Below are 22,660 nucleotides of genomic sequence, written 5' to 3'. Positions count from 1 at the left end.
TAAGCGATACAAGAATGCGATACTTCCAGTAGTTTGTTACTTTAAACAGCTGAACTATTAAAATACTTCCGTTTCACTATTGATCAATGACCACAATGTATATTGAAGAGAATCGAAATGAAGAATCGTGGAGTTATGAAGTTGAAGAAGTTAACGTTGTAAGTTGGACGAAGTTTACCTAATGTCGTCTAAGTTAGATAAACGATTCTCCTGGTCTAGATCTTTGATTGTATTTAATGATTAATATGAGAAGTTTATGGTTAAGGATGTTTGCTAATCGTTTCCATCCACGACACCTAATTTGTGGTAGGACGTGAAGCCTTCCTGAAGGAAAAAAAATAGGCGTAACTTTAATTTTTACTTTTAATTCGATAACGTATCGACGCTGGAGTTCCACAGGGCAGCATTCTGGGTCCTATTCTTTACTCCATTTACAATGTATTTCCTGTGTACTTCAGACGTACCAACTGATCCTAACACCACACTTCTCACATACGCAGACGACAGCGTCTTACTGTCTACTAATCAAGATCCTGTCCTAGCATACAGATATCTGCAGTCACATCACTCCTCATTAGAACAGTGGTTCAAGAAATGAGCTATTAAACTTAATGAAACCAAGTCTCTAAACATCACCTTCACTCTTCGTCGCATTACTTCTCCTCCAGTCTTCTATAACCTAACACTTCTACCAGTAGTAAACGTTGCCCGCTACCTTGGGCTCTACTTAGACCGAAGACTTTCTTGGAACCCCCACACTAGACTTAAAAGAACAGAACTGAACAGACGCTATCTACTACTTAAAAGACTCTTAGACGATAGATCAAAACTTTCTCTGGACAACAAAAGACTAATTTATACTTCTATTTTGAAACCCATCTGGGCGTATGGAATAGAGCTGTGGGGTTCAACCAAACGGTCCAAACTCCGTAAGGATTCAATCGCTACAATCTAAAATACTTCGAACTATAGTAAACGCTCCATTTTATTTTCCCTACCTGGACTATACACACTGACCTTAACATTCCTTTTGTCACACAAGTCGCTGAAAACACCATACAAAAAACTCCACTTCAGCCTGCAATCTCATATAAATCCTCTAGCTCAAAATCTTTCTTCTAGAACTCTTCCTGATAACCCGGACAAGACGTCTTAAAAGACAGAGGCCTCGTGATCTCCTCTCAAGTGAAGAGAGTGACTAACAGTCTAATGTTTTGGAGTGTTACCACTGTAGTAACCTCTCCACTCATTTACTTCTACTGTTCACTGTTATCATTGTTACTTATAGCGCTAACGCGCTGATTGGAGCACAAATAAACGAAAAAAAGAAAAAAATTGATAAAACACTTGAAAATCTTGTTCAGTGTGGTTGATAACGGCAGGTGTACAATGGCGTCCTAGCCTCTAAAAGCAGGGTGAACAGAATCACCTTCTCTAGCGAATTACTGTTCTTTTGTAAGTACCTCTTACTTCTCACAAATAAAAATTGTTGCCCAACTCAAAAAGGAAAAAGTTAAAAGCCCATTTAGTATTTATACTTTTAGTTTAGGAGGGGATCGCTACACTAAACAGTAGATTCCTTGATTTTGGACCCAATCTAACTTCGAAATTTGAGCATCCTGCGCTTGAGAGAACTTCAAAACAGGTATTTCCTGCTTGTAAGCTCCAAATTGAAAATTTTAACTTGATCGCAATGCTTAGTAAGTGAACTTGAAAATGCAAACATCTATAAAAAATAATAATAATAAAAATAAGTGCGTTTATAAGATTATTTAAAATTTCATATTTATTACTTTTATTACAAATAAAGCCTCAATAAAAGTGCCAGCGATTCAAAAAATACAAATCTATTAACATTAATTGAAAACTCTTTATGTAATGAGAACTCACAAAGATGACACAGCAATAACCATTGTCTTTCACAAGGTTGTAATACGTCAGTATGAGTAAAATTGCAATATCTTAAATTATAATCTTACTCTAATAATAATTGTCTGTATCTTATTACTTATTTACTTTCTCTTACATTAGTAAGAGAGATTATTGTTATCCTACTGAGTTCACCAGATATATTTAGTTTTGATATTGATTTTTGTTGATTCTCCTTCAACAATCTGCAGTTTCTAAATCACGTAGAAACAGGAAATAAAAAAAGGTCAATCACGTAAACAACGCAATACGTAAAATTATACATAAATACATAGTTTTCATCCTTTCTATCAAACATACTCGGTAACAATTACAGCAGAAATACTGTCCTTGTTTGGCGTAATTCCTTGGTAAAAAGAACATATTACTAACTTCGTCATCAAACTCCAAAGATGTTTAGGAGGACAAGGTCTTACTGGTGACGATTTTTTCGTTTTTGTAAACAAAACAAATACTTTGTACAGCTTTTGGGTTGTTATCCTCACTGATTGTTTGATGTTTCTTGATGATTGTGTAAGCAGAATAAACATTATTATGTCACATGGTAATGATGATTATTAAAATGTACAAATTATGAGTACATAATATTCTACCAACTCATATTTTTGTAACTATGCAGTACAAATTATGTAACTGTATCATGCAATAATAGTCTACTAATACTGTTGCGTAATTTTATAAATAACAGTTTCAATACATTTCTTTCTTTAGTTCACTCCTTTTCTTCTTTTTCTTCTTTCTCGGCATTAAAGCCTACGAAGGATTCCAATTGAGGTTTCGAAACATTAAGATTTTGCAGAGTAGAGTTGTCGGCCCTACTCTTAACCTCCGAAAGAATGGCGAGGACTTTGTATAGGTGAAAGTGCATCTCCATGGGAATAAGAAAACCCGTTGGATTCACGCAACGTAAGCATCTCAATGGGTGTCTTGCTTAAGCAATATCATAGAGCAGAGGTTTCAAAGTAAAGGAAACTTCGCAACGTACGCAACACAATGGGTGTCTTGCTTAAGCAATATCATAGGGCAGAGGTTTCAAAGTCGAGGAAACTTCGCAACGTAAGCATCTCAATGGGTGTCTTGCTAAAACAATATCGTAGGGCAGAGGTTTCAAAGTCGAGGAAACTTCGCAACGTAAGCATCTCAATGGGTGTCTGGTTTAAGCAATATCATAAGGCAGAGGTTTCAAAGTAAAGAAACTTCGCAACGTACGCATCTCAATGGGTGTCTTGCTTAAGCAATATCATAGGGCAGAGGTTTCAAAGTAAAGAAAACTTCGCAACGTACGCAACACAATGGGTGTCTTGCTTAAGCAATATCATAGGGCAGAGGTTTCAAAGTCGAGGAAACTTCGCAACGTAAGCATCTCAATGGGTGTCTGGTTTAAGCAATATCATAGGGCAGAGGTTTCAAAGTCGAGGAAACTTCGCAACGTAAGCATCTCAATGGGTGTCTGGTTTAAGCAATATCATAAGGCAGAGGTTTCAAAGTAAAGAAAACTTCGCAACGTACGCATCTCAATGGGTGTCTTGCTTAAGCAATATCATAGGGCAGAGGTTTCAAAGTAAAGAAAACTTCGCAACGTACGCATCTCAATGGGTGTCTTGCCTAAGGAATACTCGTATTGTAGGGCAAAGGTTTCAAAGTAAAGGAAACTTCGCAACGTACGCATCTCAATGGGTGTCTGGCTTAAGCAATATCACAGGGCAGAGGTTTCAAAGTGAAGAAAACTTCGCAACGTACGCATCTTAATGGGTGTCTTGCCTAAGGAATACTCGTATTGTAGGGCAAAGGTTTCAGAGTAAAGAAAACTTCGCAACGTACGCATCTTAATGGGTATCTGGTTTAAGCAATATCATAGGGCAGAGGTTTCAAAGTAAAGAAAACTTCGCAACGTACGCATCTTAATGGGTGTCTTGCCTAAGGAATACTCGTATTGTAGGGCAAAGGTTTCAAAGTAAAGGAAACTTCGCTTGTAAGTTTCCTAGTTCTCACCAAAGAAGAGCATTTTGGCGAAGTATGTTAGAAGCCTCATCATTTTTCACATCACAGAAAAGCTCTTAAAGAAAACGTACTTTATTTCACTTAAAAAAAGTATCGCAATCGCTTCGAATTTCCTAAATTATGTTTTGAAGGTATTCTATATATATAGAAATTATATATTTACTATACGGTGCCCAATAAATTCTGTTTATATCCGCAAAGAATTTGGGAACGGAACTAGTTAAACTATACCTAATTTCTAATCTATTTAGTTTGGTATATTGTTTTTTTAGATCAAACAAAATCCCATTATACAGATACCACTGAAGCACATCTCATCTGTTATACTAGCTTCTTTGACGTCATTTGTTTATCAGTTTTTGTTTTTTGTTATTTTTAGTTTTTAATAAACAAGTAAACCTTTTTTCGTTTTTAACGGATCATTTAACAAATTTGAATACAATTAGGCGCCTATAGTTTGATATATTTATCATTTTTCAGTTTCTTATTCTTGTTTCTGCTATAAAGGTTATCATTTTGTTGAAAAACTCTTTTCTTTAATTATCAAAATATTATCATTTGTGGGAACGATTATCTCTTTTTTTTAGTTTCTCAGATAGATGATAAATCATTGCCACTCATTAACAAAGAATGAGATTTATTTTCATTAATGATATCGGCTTTCTTGATATATTGGTTTTCAATATTTTAAATAAGTTTTAATAAAACTAAAATGGTGTTCATTAAAAAATCTATTATTCATTTATCTTTCAACTTCCTAATGTATTGCAGGCTCAGAAAACACATGCATCGCATGGACCTGGCAGATGATAGCCTATGTAGGTTCTGTCAGGAAGAGGAGGAAACGGCACTGCACGTGTTGTGTCAGTGTGAGGGGCTCGTATGGCTAAGGAGGAAACTCACTTCTCGGGGAGGAAAAACTAAGGCCTGTGAGCTTTACCCAAGAGTCACTCTCCAAGCTTTAAGAGTCTGATCAAAAGGATGGGTCTGGAGGGTGAGCTTTAGAGTGAGGGGAGCCACAATAGATCCAAAGGGGGTCGCAGTGGCGTAGGCCTTGAGGCCGCCCTAGTCTAATCTAATCTAATCTAACTTCCTAATGTATATTACTTACCTTCCATCATCACTTGGAGGCCCTTAAAAGAATTACAGATGTAGGCAACGCTATAACAGTAATTCACCCGGTGCTTGGTAAAATGACCATTTTAAAAGAATACAATAACAAAAACAGAAGAATTTTCCACCCGATAATCGAAGGTATACTGTTGCATGCAGCGGAAACGGGGACACTTTCCAGCAAAATTAAGAAGGGAGAATAAAGAGTTTGTTGATGGATTTCTGGTGGAAACCTCTGCAATGATTTTAAGATTTCATAATTTACAAAAAAATACAGAGAATTCAAATTTGACTGTTCATTGAAATGACTCTAAGACGAACTCCCCTTACAATAAATTTTTGAACAAAATCGATCTACCAGAAATTCTTTTTTTCAGAATCTTCCCCCATAATATCAGAACCTAGACAGTTTTCTGCATCTACAAACTCCAAACAAGAATTCTTATAAATTTTCACCTAGAGACTTTTTATTTATTTTTCTATTAGACATCAAATGAAGGTAGATCGCGAAATGTAGAATGTGTCTAAAATTGAATTTATTTAGAATAATTAAGATTACCGTGATTATTATGACGTATATTTGCAAGCGTATTAATTATGTATACGTAAATTTGTGACGTAGGTAGAGTGTAGTTATTATAAGAGAGAGATTTCCCAAGGACATTTGGGTTAGTTAACATTGAGGCTACAGGAGGTGATGAGGAAATGACAAGTTCATGATAATTGGGGTTATATCTATCTCTTTGCTTCTTCCAAATTTTTTGTCTTTTTTTTTTTTGCAGCATCAATTAATCGAAGCAACTACCCAATGAAATTAACTCTAGTGTGAATGGTGTTAAACATTCCCCGATTCCTGGGGCAATCATAATTTCGGTAATTTGATACGATTCCAGTATTCATATTAGAAAATTTAAATAAAGAAATAATTTTTACAGTATCTCTTGATTGGAATCTAATTTCCCTTACGTTTGTCAACATCAGACCGAGGGGAAACGTAGCAGTAGGCTGCAGATTGTGCACAGCTGGTCCTATCCCTTCAATTTGAAACAACTTCTTCGGGTAATGCAGGAGTAAGATGCACTAAAACTAAAGCAAAGTTGAACACATGGTTATTAAAAGAAAAAGAAAAAAAAAAATTAGCAGCAGAAATGAAAGGGCAATGTTAAAGTTGAAGACAGATAGCTCGAGAGAAGGTAACAATATAGAAATGTAGACAGACTGGTCCAGTGTTGGCCAGGAAACCTGTTTGTTGTTAAAAGTGCAGCCAACCCACTTCGTATCTTTCACCCACTTTACTGTAACGCACCTATCTCATATTAGTATGTGTGTCGTGTTTTTATAGGCGCAGAGTGCATTTGTGTGAAATCCTTTCCCTGACATTGAATATTCACCTTTTTCATTCTTAAATTGTTCAGTTTTATTTTGCTGATTCTTCAATTCATATTTTCCAATTATTGTTTTCAGTTGAAGTGTAATAATAATAATTTTTTTTATAAAACATTATTTTTGCCAATGAAGTGAAAATAATTTGAGAAGTTAAGAGATGAGGAATTAGCTCAGTGTTCAGAGTATTGGATTCCCTCGCAGAGATCCCGGATTCCACCCAGCATCTGTTGGCCGTTGATTCTTACATACGGTGCTGAAACATGGACGTTTACATCTGCCATGATAAATAGTCTGAATGTTTTTGATCTTAAGGAGTATTTATGGTCCAGTTTTCGACACTACTTCTCGCACATGGAGACTCAGAAAGAACTGTGAGCTTTATACTCTGCATGGGGCTGAGAATGTGGTCCGCTTCATCAAGGCTCGACGACTGGAATGGTTAGGCCACATTGCAAGAATGGCAGAAGACAGGATGCCGAGCAGACTGCTGCGTGGTACCGTCACAGGCATGAAGAAGAGAGTTGGCCAACCGCGAAGACGTTGGCTTGATAAAGTTGAGGAGGACTTGAGAATCTTTGGAGTATCAGTATGGAAGACAAAAACAGCCAATAGAGATATCTGGAGTCGCATTATTAAGGAAGCCAAGGCCCACCCCGGGCTGTAGAGCTACGTAGTAGTAGTAGTATCTGTTGGAAGTTAGATTTGTTTCCTCTTCCTGGGAGCTTCTTGATGATGTCCAATGATGGACAGTGTTCTCTGTAACAAGAGTTACACTATCCGGAGTACGGCTATATACTGAAGAATGCTCCAGTCGCCAATGTTGAGAAATTAGTATCACTTTTCGATTTATTCCAAAAAAAAAACTTACTAATGTATTTGTTATTGAGCAATACTAGTTTCATAATACTAAAATAGAGGCACCACGGTAGCCGAGCGGTTAAGAGGCGAGGGCAGCAAAGCTAATATGCATTGTGGTACTAGGTTCGATTCCCCGGTCTTAGGACTTGGATTTTATTTAAAGGTTAATAAAAGTAATTTACAGTGAAGTATGTTTGCTAGTCGCCTCCGTCCATGACACCTAATTGGTTGTTGGACGTTAAAACCCGCCTGTAAAAATAGGCAATCACTTTACTACTAAATTAACTTCAATTAAAAGTAAGGTAGAATCGATCGCTGCTTTGAAGCAACTTTGACGAAAGTTTGCACAGTTGCAGAGCTCCCTTTGCCCAAAACCCTCCTAATAAGACTCCATGTCTTTTCTTTCGTATTCTTGATTTCCTTAGAAGAGGAAAGCTCTGTTCCTCTAAATTTTCTTCAGCTTTAATCGCGGAGTTCCTCCATCACCCCGAAAAAGTAAATAAATGATAAATTATCATTAAAAGAATTTTGGTAAGCCTACCATATTATTGCTCTTAATTCAACATTCTTTCTTTTATAAATGAACATAGAAAAATGTTAACCAGAAAAACAAAACAAAAAAAACTCTCCTGAGCAGAACATATGGCCAGAAAATTGCCTAAGTTGAGGGACAACTCTTAGCAGACTTGGGCAACGGTACTTGATATTGTGTCCCAGACCGACGAATGTGAAAGGAGCGAATTCTTGTAATTCAAGAAGGAAGAAGAAATCAACATTTCATTTCCTTTAAAGGAAAGCAGATCCATTAACGCTTTCCATCCAAGGTTGACCATTTTGATTAATGATTAATAGCGTTTTAACTTCTTTTAACCATCTATATAATTGGTAGTTAAACTTGATTCAACTGGTTGCCATCCAGTAAGAAAACATTTTATATTTAGTCTCTTCTGTTCGCGGCATAAATTGCCCCTTTTTGGCGAATCTAATTCCGAATACGGAATTAACATGGTAACAGTTCTAAGGCCAGCTATTGATTTAAATATAATATTTCTGAGGAATCCTTGAGTTTTGGTCAGTTTATGAATGCAAAATTTTAACGCTGTTTCGAACTATACGTAGTTCATATTCAGGACTGCTAAACAAAACAAGTTCGAATCCAGCTGCTGGTCCTCAGATTTTTCTCCTCCTAGGAGTTTCTTACAGCTCACTGTCCGGTGATGGGTAATATTCTCTGTGACGAGAGCACATTGTTCGTAGATTGGCTGTGCACTGAAAAAAGCTCCAAGCACAAATTATTAATAAAGATGTTGTTGAATTAAAAAAATAAAGACCTTAGATGTTGACGTTTTATTCGACTAGCTAATAAAATTTGATAAAATAGTTTAATCGATTATTAAAGAACACTTTAGATTCAACAGGTTGCTGTAGAAAAAGATAATAGTAATTCTTTATTTCCGGTCAGCAGAAATTTAACCTTGGTATTTATATTTAAATTGAAAAAAAAAAATATATATATATAACAATTATTATCAAATTACATGGGAATTTTCTCAACTACCTTTAAACACATAATTAAGTAATCCAATGGTTTTATATTATTTTATTATTTGTATTTATTATTAAAGGATTCTGCGAGTATTTTTTTTAATGAAAATCCCGTGGAAACTCTCAAGGACTTCCTTTTTATAAAATTTTCAAGGTTTCAAATATGGTTCTTATCTTTTAAAATTAACAATTGAATTTGTTCTTAATGGTAACTTAAAACCGTAAATTGTTATTTTTTTTAATTTTAAATTTGCATTATCGTGTTTTCCCTGGATATATCAGTCTTGTGCTTTTCTGAGTCTCAGAAAAAGTGATAATTAGAATATTGTTTTGTCTCTTTCACCTCCTCGCATGCTCGGATAGTTGAACATGCTAGCTGAAAAATTGGAAATAATGGGAAGCTTGAAATTAATATTTCAAATTGGGTATTTTCATTGGGTCTAAACGTCACTTAGTAAAAACATGTCAACTAGTACTTTACCATAAGAATTTTAATTAAATACTTAAGGGCAAATTAATTATTTTTTAGTGTGGTGAACTCAAGATTATTAATTAAAATTAAATAAACTAATTAGATGTTACGGAGTTTAAGACGCTCAATCTAGCAGAGGCAGACAAATCTTTGAAATATACGGCTGAATTATGTAACGCGCAGGCTTGAATTTCCTTTTATATTCTGAATGAAATGAAATATCATTTAAATTGGATTTAAAAAAACTTGCTGTGAATTAAAAATTTGAGTATCTTTTCAAGTATTTATTATTTTTGGTATTGCTTGTATATCGCTGACCAATTGAGCTATTTTGGAGTATTCACATTGCTTTTTTTTTTTTTGGCTTTTATTAACCCCTTAACGTGCACGCTCGAGTTAACTCGAGCGCGCTAAACTGGCCAAACTGTTCACACTCGAGATAATTTGAGCGGCGTTGCACTTTATGCTACTATAATTTTTCACTCTCGAATATAATCAAGAATTGAAAATAATGTGAAAGCAAAGAAAAGCAATCGTTTTATAGATATTTATCATTTACATGGGATTGTAAGCTATAACACTTACTTATTCAAATATAAAATATAGCGGTTTTTTCAAAAAACTGTGCATTAAGGGGTTAAAGGTGCGTCAACATCTGTGGACATTTGGCGCCCGGAGCTTTTTTCAGTGCACTGCCGGCTTCCGCGACAGTGTTCTCTTGTTTCAGACAACAAGACTGTCCGTCTCCTCTTGGAAGCCCAGTTATAGGCTAACAACTGAGCCTATATATCTCTGCCCTCACATTATTTGTTATTGTAAACTCCTTGTCTTTAGAAAACAAGAAGCTAGAAGTTCACAAAAAATAAATGTTAGAAGAAACAAAAAAAAAAAGCGGAAGTTTACTTCAGAAGGAAGGAAAATCCATTGAAAAACCCTGTCTTGGTGTTCCAAGGGTTATTTTAATCCATCAGCTCTTTCATACCTTGGTCTTTCCCACAAACCAATCTCAGCTTCTGAGGCGGTGTTCCTGTTGCTTGGTGTCTCTAAATGAAGAATTATTACTTTCAGACTGATGACTCCTTTCTTGTATCTATTGTCGGCTTACTTTACTTACCGTAGGAGCTTTGTTGTAGTAAATTTTAGTGAAAAGAAGCTAATTTGTTGTAATAAAACGTAAAAGAACTGTTCTTACCGTGTGATAAAATACTGTAACTGTACACTTGCTAACATTTTGTGATTTTGATTAAATTACAATAAAAATAAAGTAATTCTTAGAAGTTGACATCATATCGCGATATAATTCTTAATACATCAATTTCCCGGTGTTCTTGGAACAATAGCTTATTTATTATTTATTTCTGCATCTGTTATAATAATATTAACGTTCCCCAATCCGTAAAATGATTGGCTAGTGGAGAACCGACCATCAATCTTCATGACAATATTATTCAAACAGTGACACACACACACACCCATACAGCTATCCCAGACTTTGATATTTTGGTTGCCTTAATAGGCAGAAGAAGATTATGTGTTTAACCTTGGAAGCAAACAGCATTGAAACAAACATTATCATTCCGGCCAGTTTACAATAGATTTGTCTTCTTCTTCTCTTAGAATCTTCTACCCACTCGTTTCTCTGCCATTCTCGGCATCATTCCTTGTCCTTTTTAAAATCAATACATCCATAAGGTTAGATCAGTGTAGGGAGTTTGAATAATGTCCTTGATTGTACATCATGTTTATTATTATTACATATTCTGCTTCCATTTAAGATGTCAATCAAGGTACAGCTGCAGCTCCTCCACCCCGGAACCGAACTGACAGGGAGTGCCCCGACAAGCGTTGCTACCTTAAAGATCTATAGATACCCCCTAAAGTGTCAGTGCTTTTCCTTTTTCATAAATATTCTTTCTAAAAAGCTTATTGTTACAAAATGTGATTTTAAAATCAGGGGGTTCATTCCATTTCGATCATATTATTTGTTTTTAAAAAGTAAAGTAATTGTGTTTAAATTTTGTAACACATTATAGTCTTGAAATTTTGTTACGTTCGCAGGTGCTGGATATCTTTCGGTTTCGGACTTATCCCTCATCAGGTAGACCATGGGTCCCCAAACTACGGCTCGCGTGTGGCCCCCTGAGGACGTTTATCCGGCCCCCGCCGCACTTCCGGAAGGGGCATCTCTTTTATTGGTGGTCAGTGAGAGGAGCACTAAATGTGGCGGTGCCGCAAAGCGCTGCGTCGCTCATGTACAGTACTACTTCCGATGACGCGCGATGCACGCGTCATGGCTCCGAAAACAGTGTAAAATAACAGCAGAAGTAGGAAGAAAGGCAAAGCACTATAACTAAACCGGACATTGACCATCTCACTAGCCAAAAGCAGGCCTAGCCTATAGTTCCCACAGAAATACTGATCAGTTTGGTGATTTGAATTTACTTGTTCTTTATTTGAAATATTCTATTTGTACCCGATTTGTTTTTTTTACTTTAAAATAGTTTTTTATTTATAGTCCGGTCCTCCAACGGTTTGAGGGACAGTGAACTGGCCTCCTGGGTAAAAAGTTTGGGGACTTTTTAGACTAATCAGGCGGGTGTAAAGATTTCGAATTCACCTATATCTTGCTGAGAAGTCAGCAAGTCTAGAGTGAGGCGGAATCATAAGTGAAATCGAATCCACTACAGCAAATTGATAAAACTACCTAATGAAGACGAATGATAGTCCAAAACCGGACAGGAATATAGTAAACATGCGTGCTAAGACTTATGAAATCAGCGACATTTAAAGTCTTCTAACGGAAGATAGTAGACTTTTTTAAATAAGGTGCCGCCAAAATGCAGCAATGCGAATATCAATTTAGCATTATAAAACGCGTTAATACGAATCACTGATTTTTTGGTAAAGGGGAAAATAACTTTTACGGCTAAGGTATTTGGAGTTTTCATCAAGACGGTGCAAGAAGTACTACGATGTTTAGAGGATAGGTTGCTTCCAACACTAAGTGGCAGGGCTCTAGAAAAAAGAATTAGGAAACGGTTAAGTATGGAGATGTAGCACTAACGAAGTAAATCTAAAAACGTAAAAAAGGCAAAACAAAGGCAAACGATAGCGATGAAATAACAGGTTAAAAAGAAAGAAAATGAAATAACAAACAATGAGAATAAAGTTGAAGATAAACATTAAGTTAAATGGAATAAACAAAATCGCAATAAACGAGGAGAACAAGGAGGAATGAATTGGCGAAGAAGATGAAGAAGTCCAAAATTATGCAAACGAATATACTGAAATTAAAGAATTGGAAAAGGATAAAACTGAAAAGTCTATGGAAGTAGGAGAACTTTACAAATGAATGATGAAGAAGAGAATGAGAAAGATGTAGCAGATGAAGGCCAAACTTATTGGTGGTGCAAAAAGAGCAGGTGATAAACTTGGATTTAGGCTTGAAAATAAAAGATGTATGACGGAGGTCAGCTGAAAATCAACAAAATATTCTAAAAAGGTAGAACAGCAGTGAGTTTTAAAAACATAATAGTAACAGCAATGGGTTCATTAAATTGAAAAATAACATTGTTTTATATAAAAACAATTATCTGTGTCCAAATTCCACTCCTTATTGAAAACAAACACACACATGTAGAACCCAGCTTGTAAAGAAAAACAACTTTTTCTTGAACTCAGGGGCCACAAAACAGATATTTTCGAATATAATTTAATTAAGAAAGTTTCATTCAATTATGATTCCTCTTAGCCACTTATAGTAACAGTTAGTACATAAATAAAGTCCATAAATAAGTACCATAAGTGTACAGATGCTAGCGAACAGTCATTCAAATGCCATCTAGCGGCACGCGTCGGTACTAATCTCCAAACTAAATACAGCAACAAGCGACCTTAGTTTTAAATATTTAAAACAACTTATCATTTCGATCTAGTAATAATAGTTTTGTCACTATTTCAAATTTATCTTCTTTTTTTTTGTAAAAAATATAATATATTTTATTTAGATTGTTAAACAATCTTTAAATAGGCTGAATTTATCTATTCTGATTTACTTTCCTAAATAGCTAGGCACTTGATCATGCAGGATTTTCATGGTTTTTATTATTTAACTTAGTGTAATTTCCTAGCAAAAGTTCTTAATAATGTTATTTAGTAACTTTTAATTAATTATTTGGCCTTTCTTTATTATTATTTTACTTTATTTTTTTAATTTAAGGCAAAACATTGGCACCATGAGCTTTATTCAGTGTTACTGCCTCCTCCGGACAGTATTCTTTTATAACAGACAATGCAGTCCATCCCCGGACAGCGAGCTGAAAGAAAGCTTTTAATTGAAAGAAAATCTAAGGCTGGATTCGAACCCGGGATGTACGCGTGGAAATCCATTATGCTAACTACTGAGCTAATATCTTCCCTATTATTATTGTTATTACTTTTTGTTTTGTTTTTGTTCTTATTGAATCTGATTGCATTACTTTCCTTATCTAAGAACGAAAAATTAATGTGATTTCAGATTAGCAAGTACAATAGTTTGTCTGATCTGACTTTTTTTTGCTATAAGTGATTTACTTTTTCTTCTTTTTCTTTAATTCTATTGAAATTCAAATTAAGCATCACATTAGACTTTTAAAAAGGAAAGAAAAGAACTATTTTACATTTGAAATGGAATTGATTGATGACTTCAATTATACTTTTTCTTTTTTCTTTTCTAGCTAGACTGTACAGATTTCCTGATAAGTATTATAATGATTTATACTTAGCCCGAGAAGTTAATTTTTTTTTGTGTCACTGGGTTCGATTTTTACAGTCACCTGATCGGCACATCTCTATCTCTCCTTAAAAAAACTTATTTTACTTTACCTTCTAATTGAAACTCTGCTAATCAGTAGGCCTGAGACCAGGAAGGTTTACAAATCTAGAGTTACTTTGTTACAATTCGGTGATTTTTCCCTTGCATTTTACTACCCATTTTCTAAATGAAGGCTGCCCTTAGTGTTTACTTTATCCCTAGCCATATAAGTAGCTGATAGAGACGGAAAGAGTAGAAATCTAGACGAACTGGAAACTTTATCATTGACATTTACCAATGTTATATCAGACTGTGAGTAGACTTACATATAAGTTCAGCAAACCGTTAAACTATACTTTAAACAGTTGTGTACAAAAAAGAAACACGAAGTATAGTGTACAAGTTTTAAATATTAATACAATAATTTACATTCAAGCGTAAGCTATTCGTTGAAATAACCCTAAATATGGAAAAATTATGTACTAGTACTCATCCAACCGAAACACATTTATTCACATATTAATAAAATAAAATACAGTTGGCTGTATTATTAAAAATCTAATAAAATAATAAAACAAAATACTCTGGTCCACCTTGACTCAATTGTTTTGTAGATATCACCATCATATGGCTTAACTTTTAACCTTCGTAATCAAATGTGTCGACATACATATTTAGCCCGTAATTTACTTTACTTTATTTATAGGGCTTATTCTTTTACACTTCGCAAAAAGTTAATTTTCGAATGGATTATAGTTGATTTAAAAAAGGGGATATTTTGCAATTTTAATAAACAAAAAGTTTAGAAGGAAAATTTTGCTGGTTTGGACATGTCTACTTTTTCAGAGCGTTTTTCTCGAATGAAATATTTGCTTAATAGCTAATAGCAAACTGATATATTATTGTTTTTAATTTTTTTTTTCAAAACCAATGCGAAAGTTGTGAGTTCAAACTAGCACAAAGCTGATTGCTTAGAAAATTAATGCTATTTGAAGTACCAATAGTAAATACACTGAGCATCAAGGTAAAAGTTTCGGTACAATACCTCTAGTAACTGAAATTGAGTGCCTTAAGAATTATCTTGGAAGTTGATTCATACAAAACGGATCGGGTGGTCGTGGTGTATGTAGATATTAGATGTAGTGTTCGTTATGGATGGTTTAAAGTGGGAAATTCAATGAATTCGGGATATGAAGATGGTATCATTCTGACTAAGGAGCCTGTGGGCCAAGTGCAACTTTAGTTTCTTCTCTTGGGAGGCCCGCCAGTCATTTATTCCCCGAACTTTCGCAAATTTATTTCAATGAAGTTTTAGAGCAATTCATTTAATAGTTTTAATTTTTGCGTTTCTTGTTGTGCAGGATGTGGAAGGTGCTGCTAGTGACATGGTTTGTGGGAATCTGCTCCGTGGTCTCATGTCCTCAACACTGCCAATGCTATCTGGATGAAGGTTTAAAGACGGCCAATTGCAGCGGCTCTGCCTTATCCACCCTTTACCAACAACCTTCGCAAATCGATGTACTCAATGTACGGCCACATTATCTTGGCTTTAGAACTAGGCTATTGCCAAAAGGTTTTAGAACCTTTAAAAATATTAAATATTTAAATTTAAGTAATACAACGGTAACTACAATACCGGATGATGTGTTCAAAGGGCTACATTATATTCTAACTATTGATTTAAGTTATAATAAGATAAAACGTTTAAATGGTGGCGTATTTAAAGAGTTAAACACATTGCAAACGTTATTGTTACGAGGTAATCCACTTTTATTAACAAAATATGATATTATTGTTTCGAAAAGTCTTAGAAAATTAGATATGGGTTATTGTGGATTAAGTAACATACCCATGGGTACGTTTGCGCAAGTTGTTAGCCTGACAGCTCTATTCCTGGACGGTAACGATCTTCACACAATTGGCCATCATACAGTTCCTTCTAGGCTGTCCTATTTGAATCTAGCCAACAATCATATTGTTAACGTTCCTATAGTTGTTTTACGAAGCATGAAATTGCTAACCAGAATCGATTTAAGTGGTAATCGTATAAATTGCACTTGTCAACTATTACTACTGCAGGACACATTCTCCGGTCAGGGAAGGTCATTTGAAAATGACATCACCTGTTCGGCGCCGATACAATTTTTCGGCCAAAAATTGTCGCATATAAACGAAAATCATTTATGCAATTTAGAATTTACTAAAAAACAAAGATTAACAAATAGTATAAAATATTACGGAGATATACCAACAAATCGAAAACATAATATGATAAAACCGATACACGATGAAGATTATGGTATACAAGGTGACCAGCCTTATATAAACAATGACTTTCTGAACACGCCTAGCAATGATGGAGAAGTGGTTGATTATACAGGAAACGTGGGTGCTCATATGGCTAATACGTTTACAAAACGTAATTTAAACGCTTTTGATTCGTTTTCCGATGAAAATAATAAACTATCTGATAGTAAAATTCTGCTAACATCAGATACAACTTCAACTGATGCGAAAATCAGCAAAGAACAGGTAGACGAAGAAATACCTGATAATCTTAAAAAGCCAGAGGAAGAGGTTGAAGATATTCACACTGTAGCCAATAAAAGTGATGATCACTTTTCTATTGACGAATCTAGTGAACACGAATCTAGTCCAACTGTAACTCATGAAACTAGTTATACTGCAAAAAATAATGAAGAAACTGAAATCCAGGAGGCCTCTTCAGTTGAACCAGACACATTGAATTCTTCTAAAGAGGATACTGATTTCGCATTGTCCACAAATCACACAGTTGAAGAATTACATCATGAACATAAAACAACTAAAGAAGTAAACGGTGAAGAAACCACTGTTCTAGACTTAGCCAGCAAAGCTGATGATACAAGTGCTTCAACAGTAGACGATGTAGAAGCACTACTAAGTCATACGCATAATTTTACTCATGAAACAAAATCTCACTACACAGACGTTGAACATAGCAATGAGACTTCCAGTTCCTTAGATAATCTAGAAGACTTTACACAAAACTCATCACATGAATCTACAGAACATGATGATCACATGGCTGCAAGTGATGAAGTTGTATCTTCTTCATCATTGCTAGATGATGTTGAACAATTGACAAGTGATAAGCATAATTTTACACATGAAATTATGTCTAGAAATTTATTAGAAGAAAATATAACACGTGGATTTGACGAAGCAAGCGCTTCATCTATTGATGAAATCTTCAATACTGAACCATTCACTACAACAAGACCAGAAACACAGTCCTTCAACATCTGGCCATCACCAAGAACAGATATGACTGATTATAATTATGATACCCAACATGATGATTATGCTTCGGTAGAACCGATGAACGTAACGGAGAATACAACAGGAGTGCCTCATGAACTACTAACAACAGAAGTATACACTAGTGAGGATAATGTACCCACTGAATCAAGTTCTAGTTCAATTTCAATTGAACCTGAAGAAGGTTCTGGTGATGTTTCAAATGAAACATCCATAGAAGATACACAAACAGTGAAATGGTTGGACGAACAAGAAAATGAGACTACAACCGAAGACTATACAGTGGAAAATGTTTCAGAATTATTTAATATTACATCCGGAGAAACGGGATTTTCACGTTACACAGCGGAAAATACTTCTTCTTCAAGTGATGCAACAGAAGATTTTACTTCTTCAAGTGCTGCTGCTGAAGACTTCACTTCATCAAGTTACACGACGGGAGAGGTAACAGAAAAAACTTCCATTAATGAAACAGAATCTGAAGAAATTCCCGAAACGTCAACCACAGAAGAGTCAACAACTGAAGAGGTCACGACAGAGTATACTACCGACTATGATACATCCCCGCAAGTAAGTAGTGAAGAACTGACAAGTCCTGTGGATAATGAAACACAATCTTTTACAACAGAAGAGGAAGATAAAGAGGAAACAACAGAATTGCCAACTGAAGAACCTTTAACCACTACTGAAGAAATTACTACCGCGGAAGAAGATATGTCAAGTACTTCTGAAGATATAAGCAGCAGTAGTAGCGGTACTCCAGTTGAAGTAAGTTCAGAGAGCAGTTCAACCACAGAAGATACTACCACTGATGTAACTGAAACTTCCACAGATTCGACTCCATGGTCAGTAGTAATACCTGAACATGATGATGAAGATGAAGAAGAAAAGAAGGATGAAGTTTCATCAACAAGTTCTTCTTCCACATCACCAGAACCTTCTACAGAAGCATCACCTTCTATAGAAGCATCAAGTGTTGCAGATATAGACGTTATAATTCAATCTTCAACAGAATCTACTAGTGTATCAAGCACTCCTGTGTCAGAAGTTGAATTCGTTAGTAAGTCAGTGTACATTGATGATAAAGAGAACATGATCTTAGAACCAACTAAAGAAGAGATCAGCAAATCTGAAGAAACATCCGATACACCTCCGGACATTGCGACATACGGTATAATAGCCTTAATCGTTCTCCTAGTAATAATCATTATAGCGGTTAGCTTAGCCGTTGTATGTAGGCGTACTAAAAGACCAAAGAATAAAATTAGACTTCCAGCAGATCCTGAGGCCAATCCTGGTACAGAGATGCAGGACATGTTATTACCAAAACCACCAGAAAATGGTGTAAAAGTTATGCCGAAAAATTATACAAACGGTACAACTGCAGCAAACGGTAATAAACCAGATCAACAAATAGAAGAAGAGACTCCAGTATTACAGAATTCAGAACCAGAACAGTTACAAGAAAACGATTGGGAGGATAAACCAGAACCAGTTGAAACTGTTACGGCTAGAGTAAGTATGTTAGCAAGGCCGCAGACGCCCGTATTTATACCGAAAACTGTTAATTAGTTTTGTGAATTTTGTTTCAGTTAATTTTTCGTTGGGGAAAAAAAATAATTCTTTTGTTTTGTGCCATCCATTCGGACAATAATTACTTAATTTATTTCTTCAATTTTTTGAAAACAAATTTATTGTTGAGTTCTTTAGAGTTTTACTTGAATGTGGCAAAATTCAAACCTTAGCCCGGGGGCAGAATTTGAGAAGTTTTCTAATTTTCTGGTAGAATTTTTATTTGTATTTCAAAAACATAAATCTAAATAAAGTTGTACAAAAAAGAACTCTCGCCCAAATACAATCTCAAATCATTCAACGGCAAAAACCCTCGGGTTGAGATTCACTAATGGGCTCCTAGGTGTTATCAGAGAATTTGGACTAAAACTATTAAGATGTAACTCAACTAAAAAAATTACTTTTAGGCAGAAGTTATTTTGCAAGAAAGTATTTTTAGAGATTCTGTCTCAAGCAAGGCATTATTATAAATCATTCTAAATGTTAAACAAAAAATTACATGTGGAAACCATGTTGAACACTTTTTTAACTATTTTTGTAATTTTTTAAATAATTTTTAGTTTTGTAAATTTTTTTAAAAAAATTTTACTTTTGTTACCAAAATTCTAGATGGATTAGAAGTTTCTAAGAATTCTTGTTTAATCCATCTTCCAATATTGCTTCCTTTAAAAAATTAAAAATGGAATAAAATTAAAATTAAAATAAAATAAAGTTTCTTTTTAACTATCATTTTCTCAAATTGAGAAATATTTTTGTAAGCGACGTATCCTCTTTTTATATTTGTATTATTAAAAAATTAAAAAGAAAAGAAAAATTATTTAAAATAAAAATGAGCAATTACTATTTCTTTTTATTTTGCTCAAAAAAATATTTGTAATATTTGTGTAAATTTTTATTAATTTTTGTTTTTCTTTGATTTTATAATTATGTAAAATTCATTTTATATAAATATAATATATATATATTTGATTGTTATAGGGAAAAAAAGATGTCACAAAGTCTATATTATGTCAACTGAAACGTATGCCAATAAAATAAGAACCAATGATAATGAAAAAATGAGTAAAAATGAAATTGGTTTTCATATTTGTAATTGCTTATTTTATTCCTTTTTATTTTTATTGTATACGTTAATTGTTCCGTGATTATTAAATAGTATTAAAACGTATGCTGAAGTGTTTGGTTTAAACCAATCAACTCTAAATTACATTATTTGTAAATATTATAATTCTGCCGTTTTGGTTTTTGTCTTGGGGAAGGCCTGAAATTTTTTGTTTCTTTATATGGTTTGGTAAATTCCCAAGGAAGAAATGGGTTTCTACGAGGATCTTATTACAGCAGAGCAGTGTCGATGCGCTTGGTTTTAGTCTACCTAAGCACAAACTCTAGTTGATACTGCTAGATTTGGAGAGGATTCTATTCTCTAGCCTTAGACTAAAGACCAGCCTTTGCTCTCGAGTAATAGGATTTTTTTACAAGAAAAAAAAAAAAAAACCTGCCCAGTTCTATTTGAGGAGCCTCTCCTCCGGTCTCAAGACTCATTCAGCAAGTTAGCGACAGTAACAAATCAGAATGGTTTTAACTGACCGTATTTTTCTTTACCTATCCCCTACTCTGCCATGGGATTGGAAAAAAATAATTTCTATGAATAGGCATAAGGCCTAAATAAAGGGAAAATAAGTTTACTAATTGATAATTACGGAACAGAATATTTTAAAATGTGAAATAGTTTTCGGTTATAGTGTAAATTTAAAAAAAAAAATTAATAATCTCGTTTATATTTTAGCTTGTATATAAAACAGGCAATATCAGAAATTGTGATAAAACCGTGAGACTTATAAATATTTGTATGTATTGTATGTGAATATTAATAAAACCTAATTATAAAAAAAAAAAAGAAAAAAAAGAAAAATATATCCTATCTTAAAATTGCGTTTGTATTCGTTAATATTTTTATTTTAGTGTCCAAAATAAAAATCAACATTTATATTTTTGTAAATATTCGTGTAAAATTAATAATTATTAAAAATTGCTTTTATATTATTATATTATTTTCATGTTTTTCCTTCAATTTAGTTAAAAACTTTATTGTCATTTAATAAAAACAAGAGATGCTTGATCTCAAAGGGCAAAAGGTTGAGGCTTTTCTAATGTTCAATTTAAAAAAGAAAGAAAATAAATTTGCCCTCTTCTCTTCCACTAAATCAGATTGTGTACATTAAGAAGATTTAAAGAAAAAAAAAATGTAATAAAACTGCCTAATTTGTTTAATTGTGGTTAATTTATTAATTAAATTTATGTTTAAAAAATGTTAATTTTTATTGCCTTTATATTTAATTAATATTTTAGTTAATTATAAATCAAAAAACCACATTGTAAGACAAAAATAAAAAATAAATTTGATGTATTTTGTAACAAAATAAAATTTTTATATCCATTATTAGTGTGATAAAAATAAAAAAAAAGAAGAATGAAAGAGAGAAAAAGCTAATTTTTTTCTATATTGTGGATCAAAGTGAGATTATTAAATTCTATGTCAAAGAGACTTCTCGTTTTTTATTGTTTTTTGGCTTTTGCATTTACAAAGTTTATGATTCCTTTAAACAATCTAAATGAAGAAAATATAGAATACATTATTCCATTTTTCATTAATTTAAGTTCAAAAATTTACTGAGTGACGAAATTTAAACCCTACATTACTAATGAGATATTTTTTAAAAATTATTTTAAAAATGAATTGTTTTAAATTTGAATGGCAAGATTTTGTGTGAGTTGTTAGTCTGTGATTAATGGGAGTTGTTTTCGATAAAAGAATCATATTTCTATGTCACGGTACTATCTCTACAGAGTCTCTAGTATCACTGGTGACTAAAAATTATCGCAACGAGCACATCTCTCCACTTCTAAAGAAGCTCCTAATAAAGAGCAAAATTTATAATGGGTTATTATGAAACCTTCATGTGTAATTGAAATCATGAGGGATAAAAACATTTTACAATAATTTAAAGCATCCCATTAATTGTTGATATAATTGATGATGAAGAACATACTAACAGTTTAACTAAGACAAATCGTAGAGAACAACAAAAAGAAGATAAACCCACCACTATTACTGGCTATTAGACATACTAATAACTTACCTAGAAGTGACTTTCAATTCTTTCTTAGATTAAGTGTTCAGAACAGCATTCCTGGCTTCTCAATCTGGAGGAAGGTTGACCAAGATTGAATTAAACTGATACTAAATATGCAACTGTCCATGGCAGAAACACTCGCTCTCTATCATCAAACAGTCTTTTGATATTGAATTGACAAAAACCTGATCTTAACAAATAGGATAACGAATTAAAACTCACTAAGACTCAGCTAATTCTTCCATAAATTTTGATAGTTCCATTAGTACTGTCTTAAAATATTCTAGCGCCTATTAATTGAAAATGTGAAACCTAAAATTCATGACTTAAATTATTTATTGAACAGTACAACAAAAAGCATTTGTTAAGTGAGGTACCTACTTGGAGACAAGCTTCTACAAGAAGTTATTACAGAGAACCATATTCGGATTGAAACTGGATTTACCTCATTCATTAAAAGTTTCACTTAAACGTTAACTTAGCAGCCTAAGCAAATTTTGGATATAGTAGCACAAAAATAAGTAGGTCACATTAAAACTTTAATTAAAACATTATCTA

The 22,660-nt window shown here is 33.8% G+C and overlaps 1 protein-coding gene across 2 annotated transcripts in view; it reads left to right on the top strand.

The window, feature by feature from the left end:
• LOC141458798 (uncharacterized) overlaps positions 1–21,513 on the top strand; it is a 186,113-nt gene extending 164,600 nt beyond the window's left edge. For both annotated transcript variants that reach the window (XM_074137261.1, XM_074137263.1), the window contains one exon: positions 15,458–21,513. In XM_074137261.1, the coding sequence (XP_073993362.1) occupies positions 15,459–18,968 (3,510 nt within the window). In that variant the 5' untranslated portion in view covers position 15,458 and the 3' untranslated portion in view covers positions 18,969–21,513. The remainder of the gene's footprint in view (positions 1–15,457) is intronic.
• Positions 21,514–22,660: the final 1,147 nt, after the last annotated feature.

Source organism: Rhodnius prolixus, unplaced genomic scaffold (assembly GCF_049639745.1).
Source record: "Rhodnius prolixus isolate KJV_2025 unplaced genomic scaffold, Rpr scaffold_5, whole genome shotgun sequence".
NCBI lineage: Eukaryota > Metazoa > Arthropoda > Insecta > Hemiptera > Reduviidae > Rhodnius > Rhodnius prolixus.
Note: the sequence above shows the minus strand (reverse complement) of the source record. Positions and strands in the feature narration are given on the sequence as shown.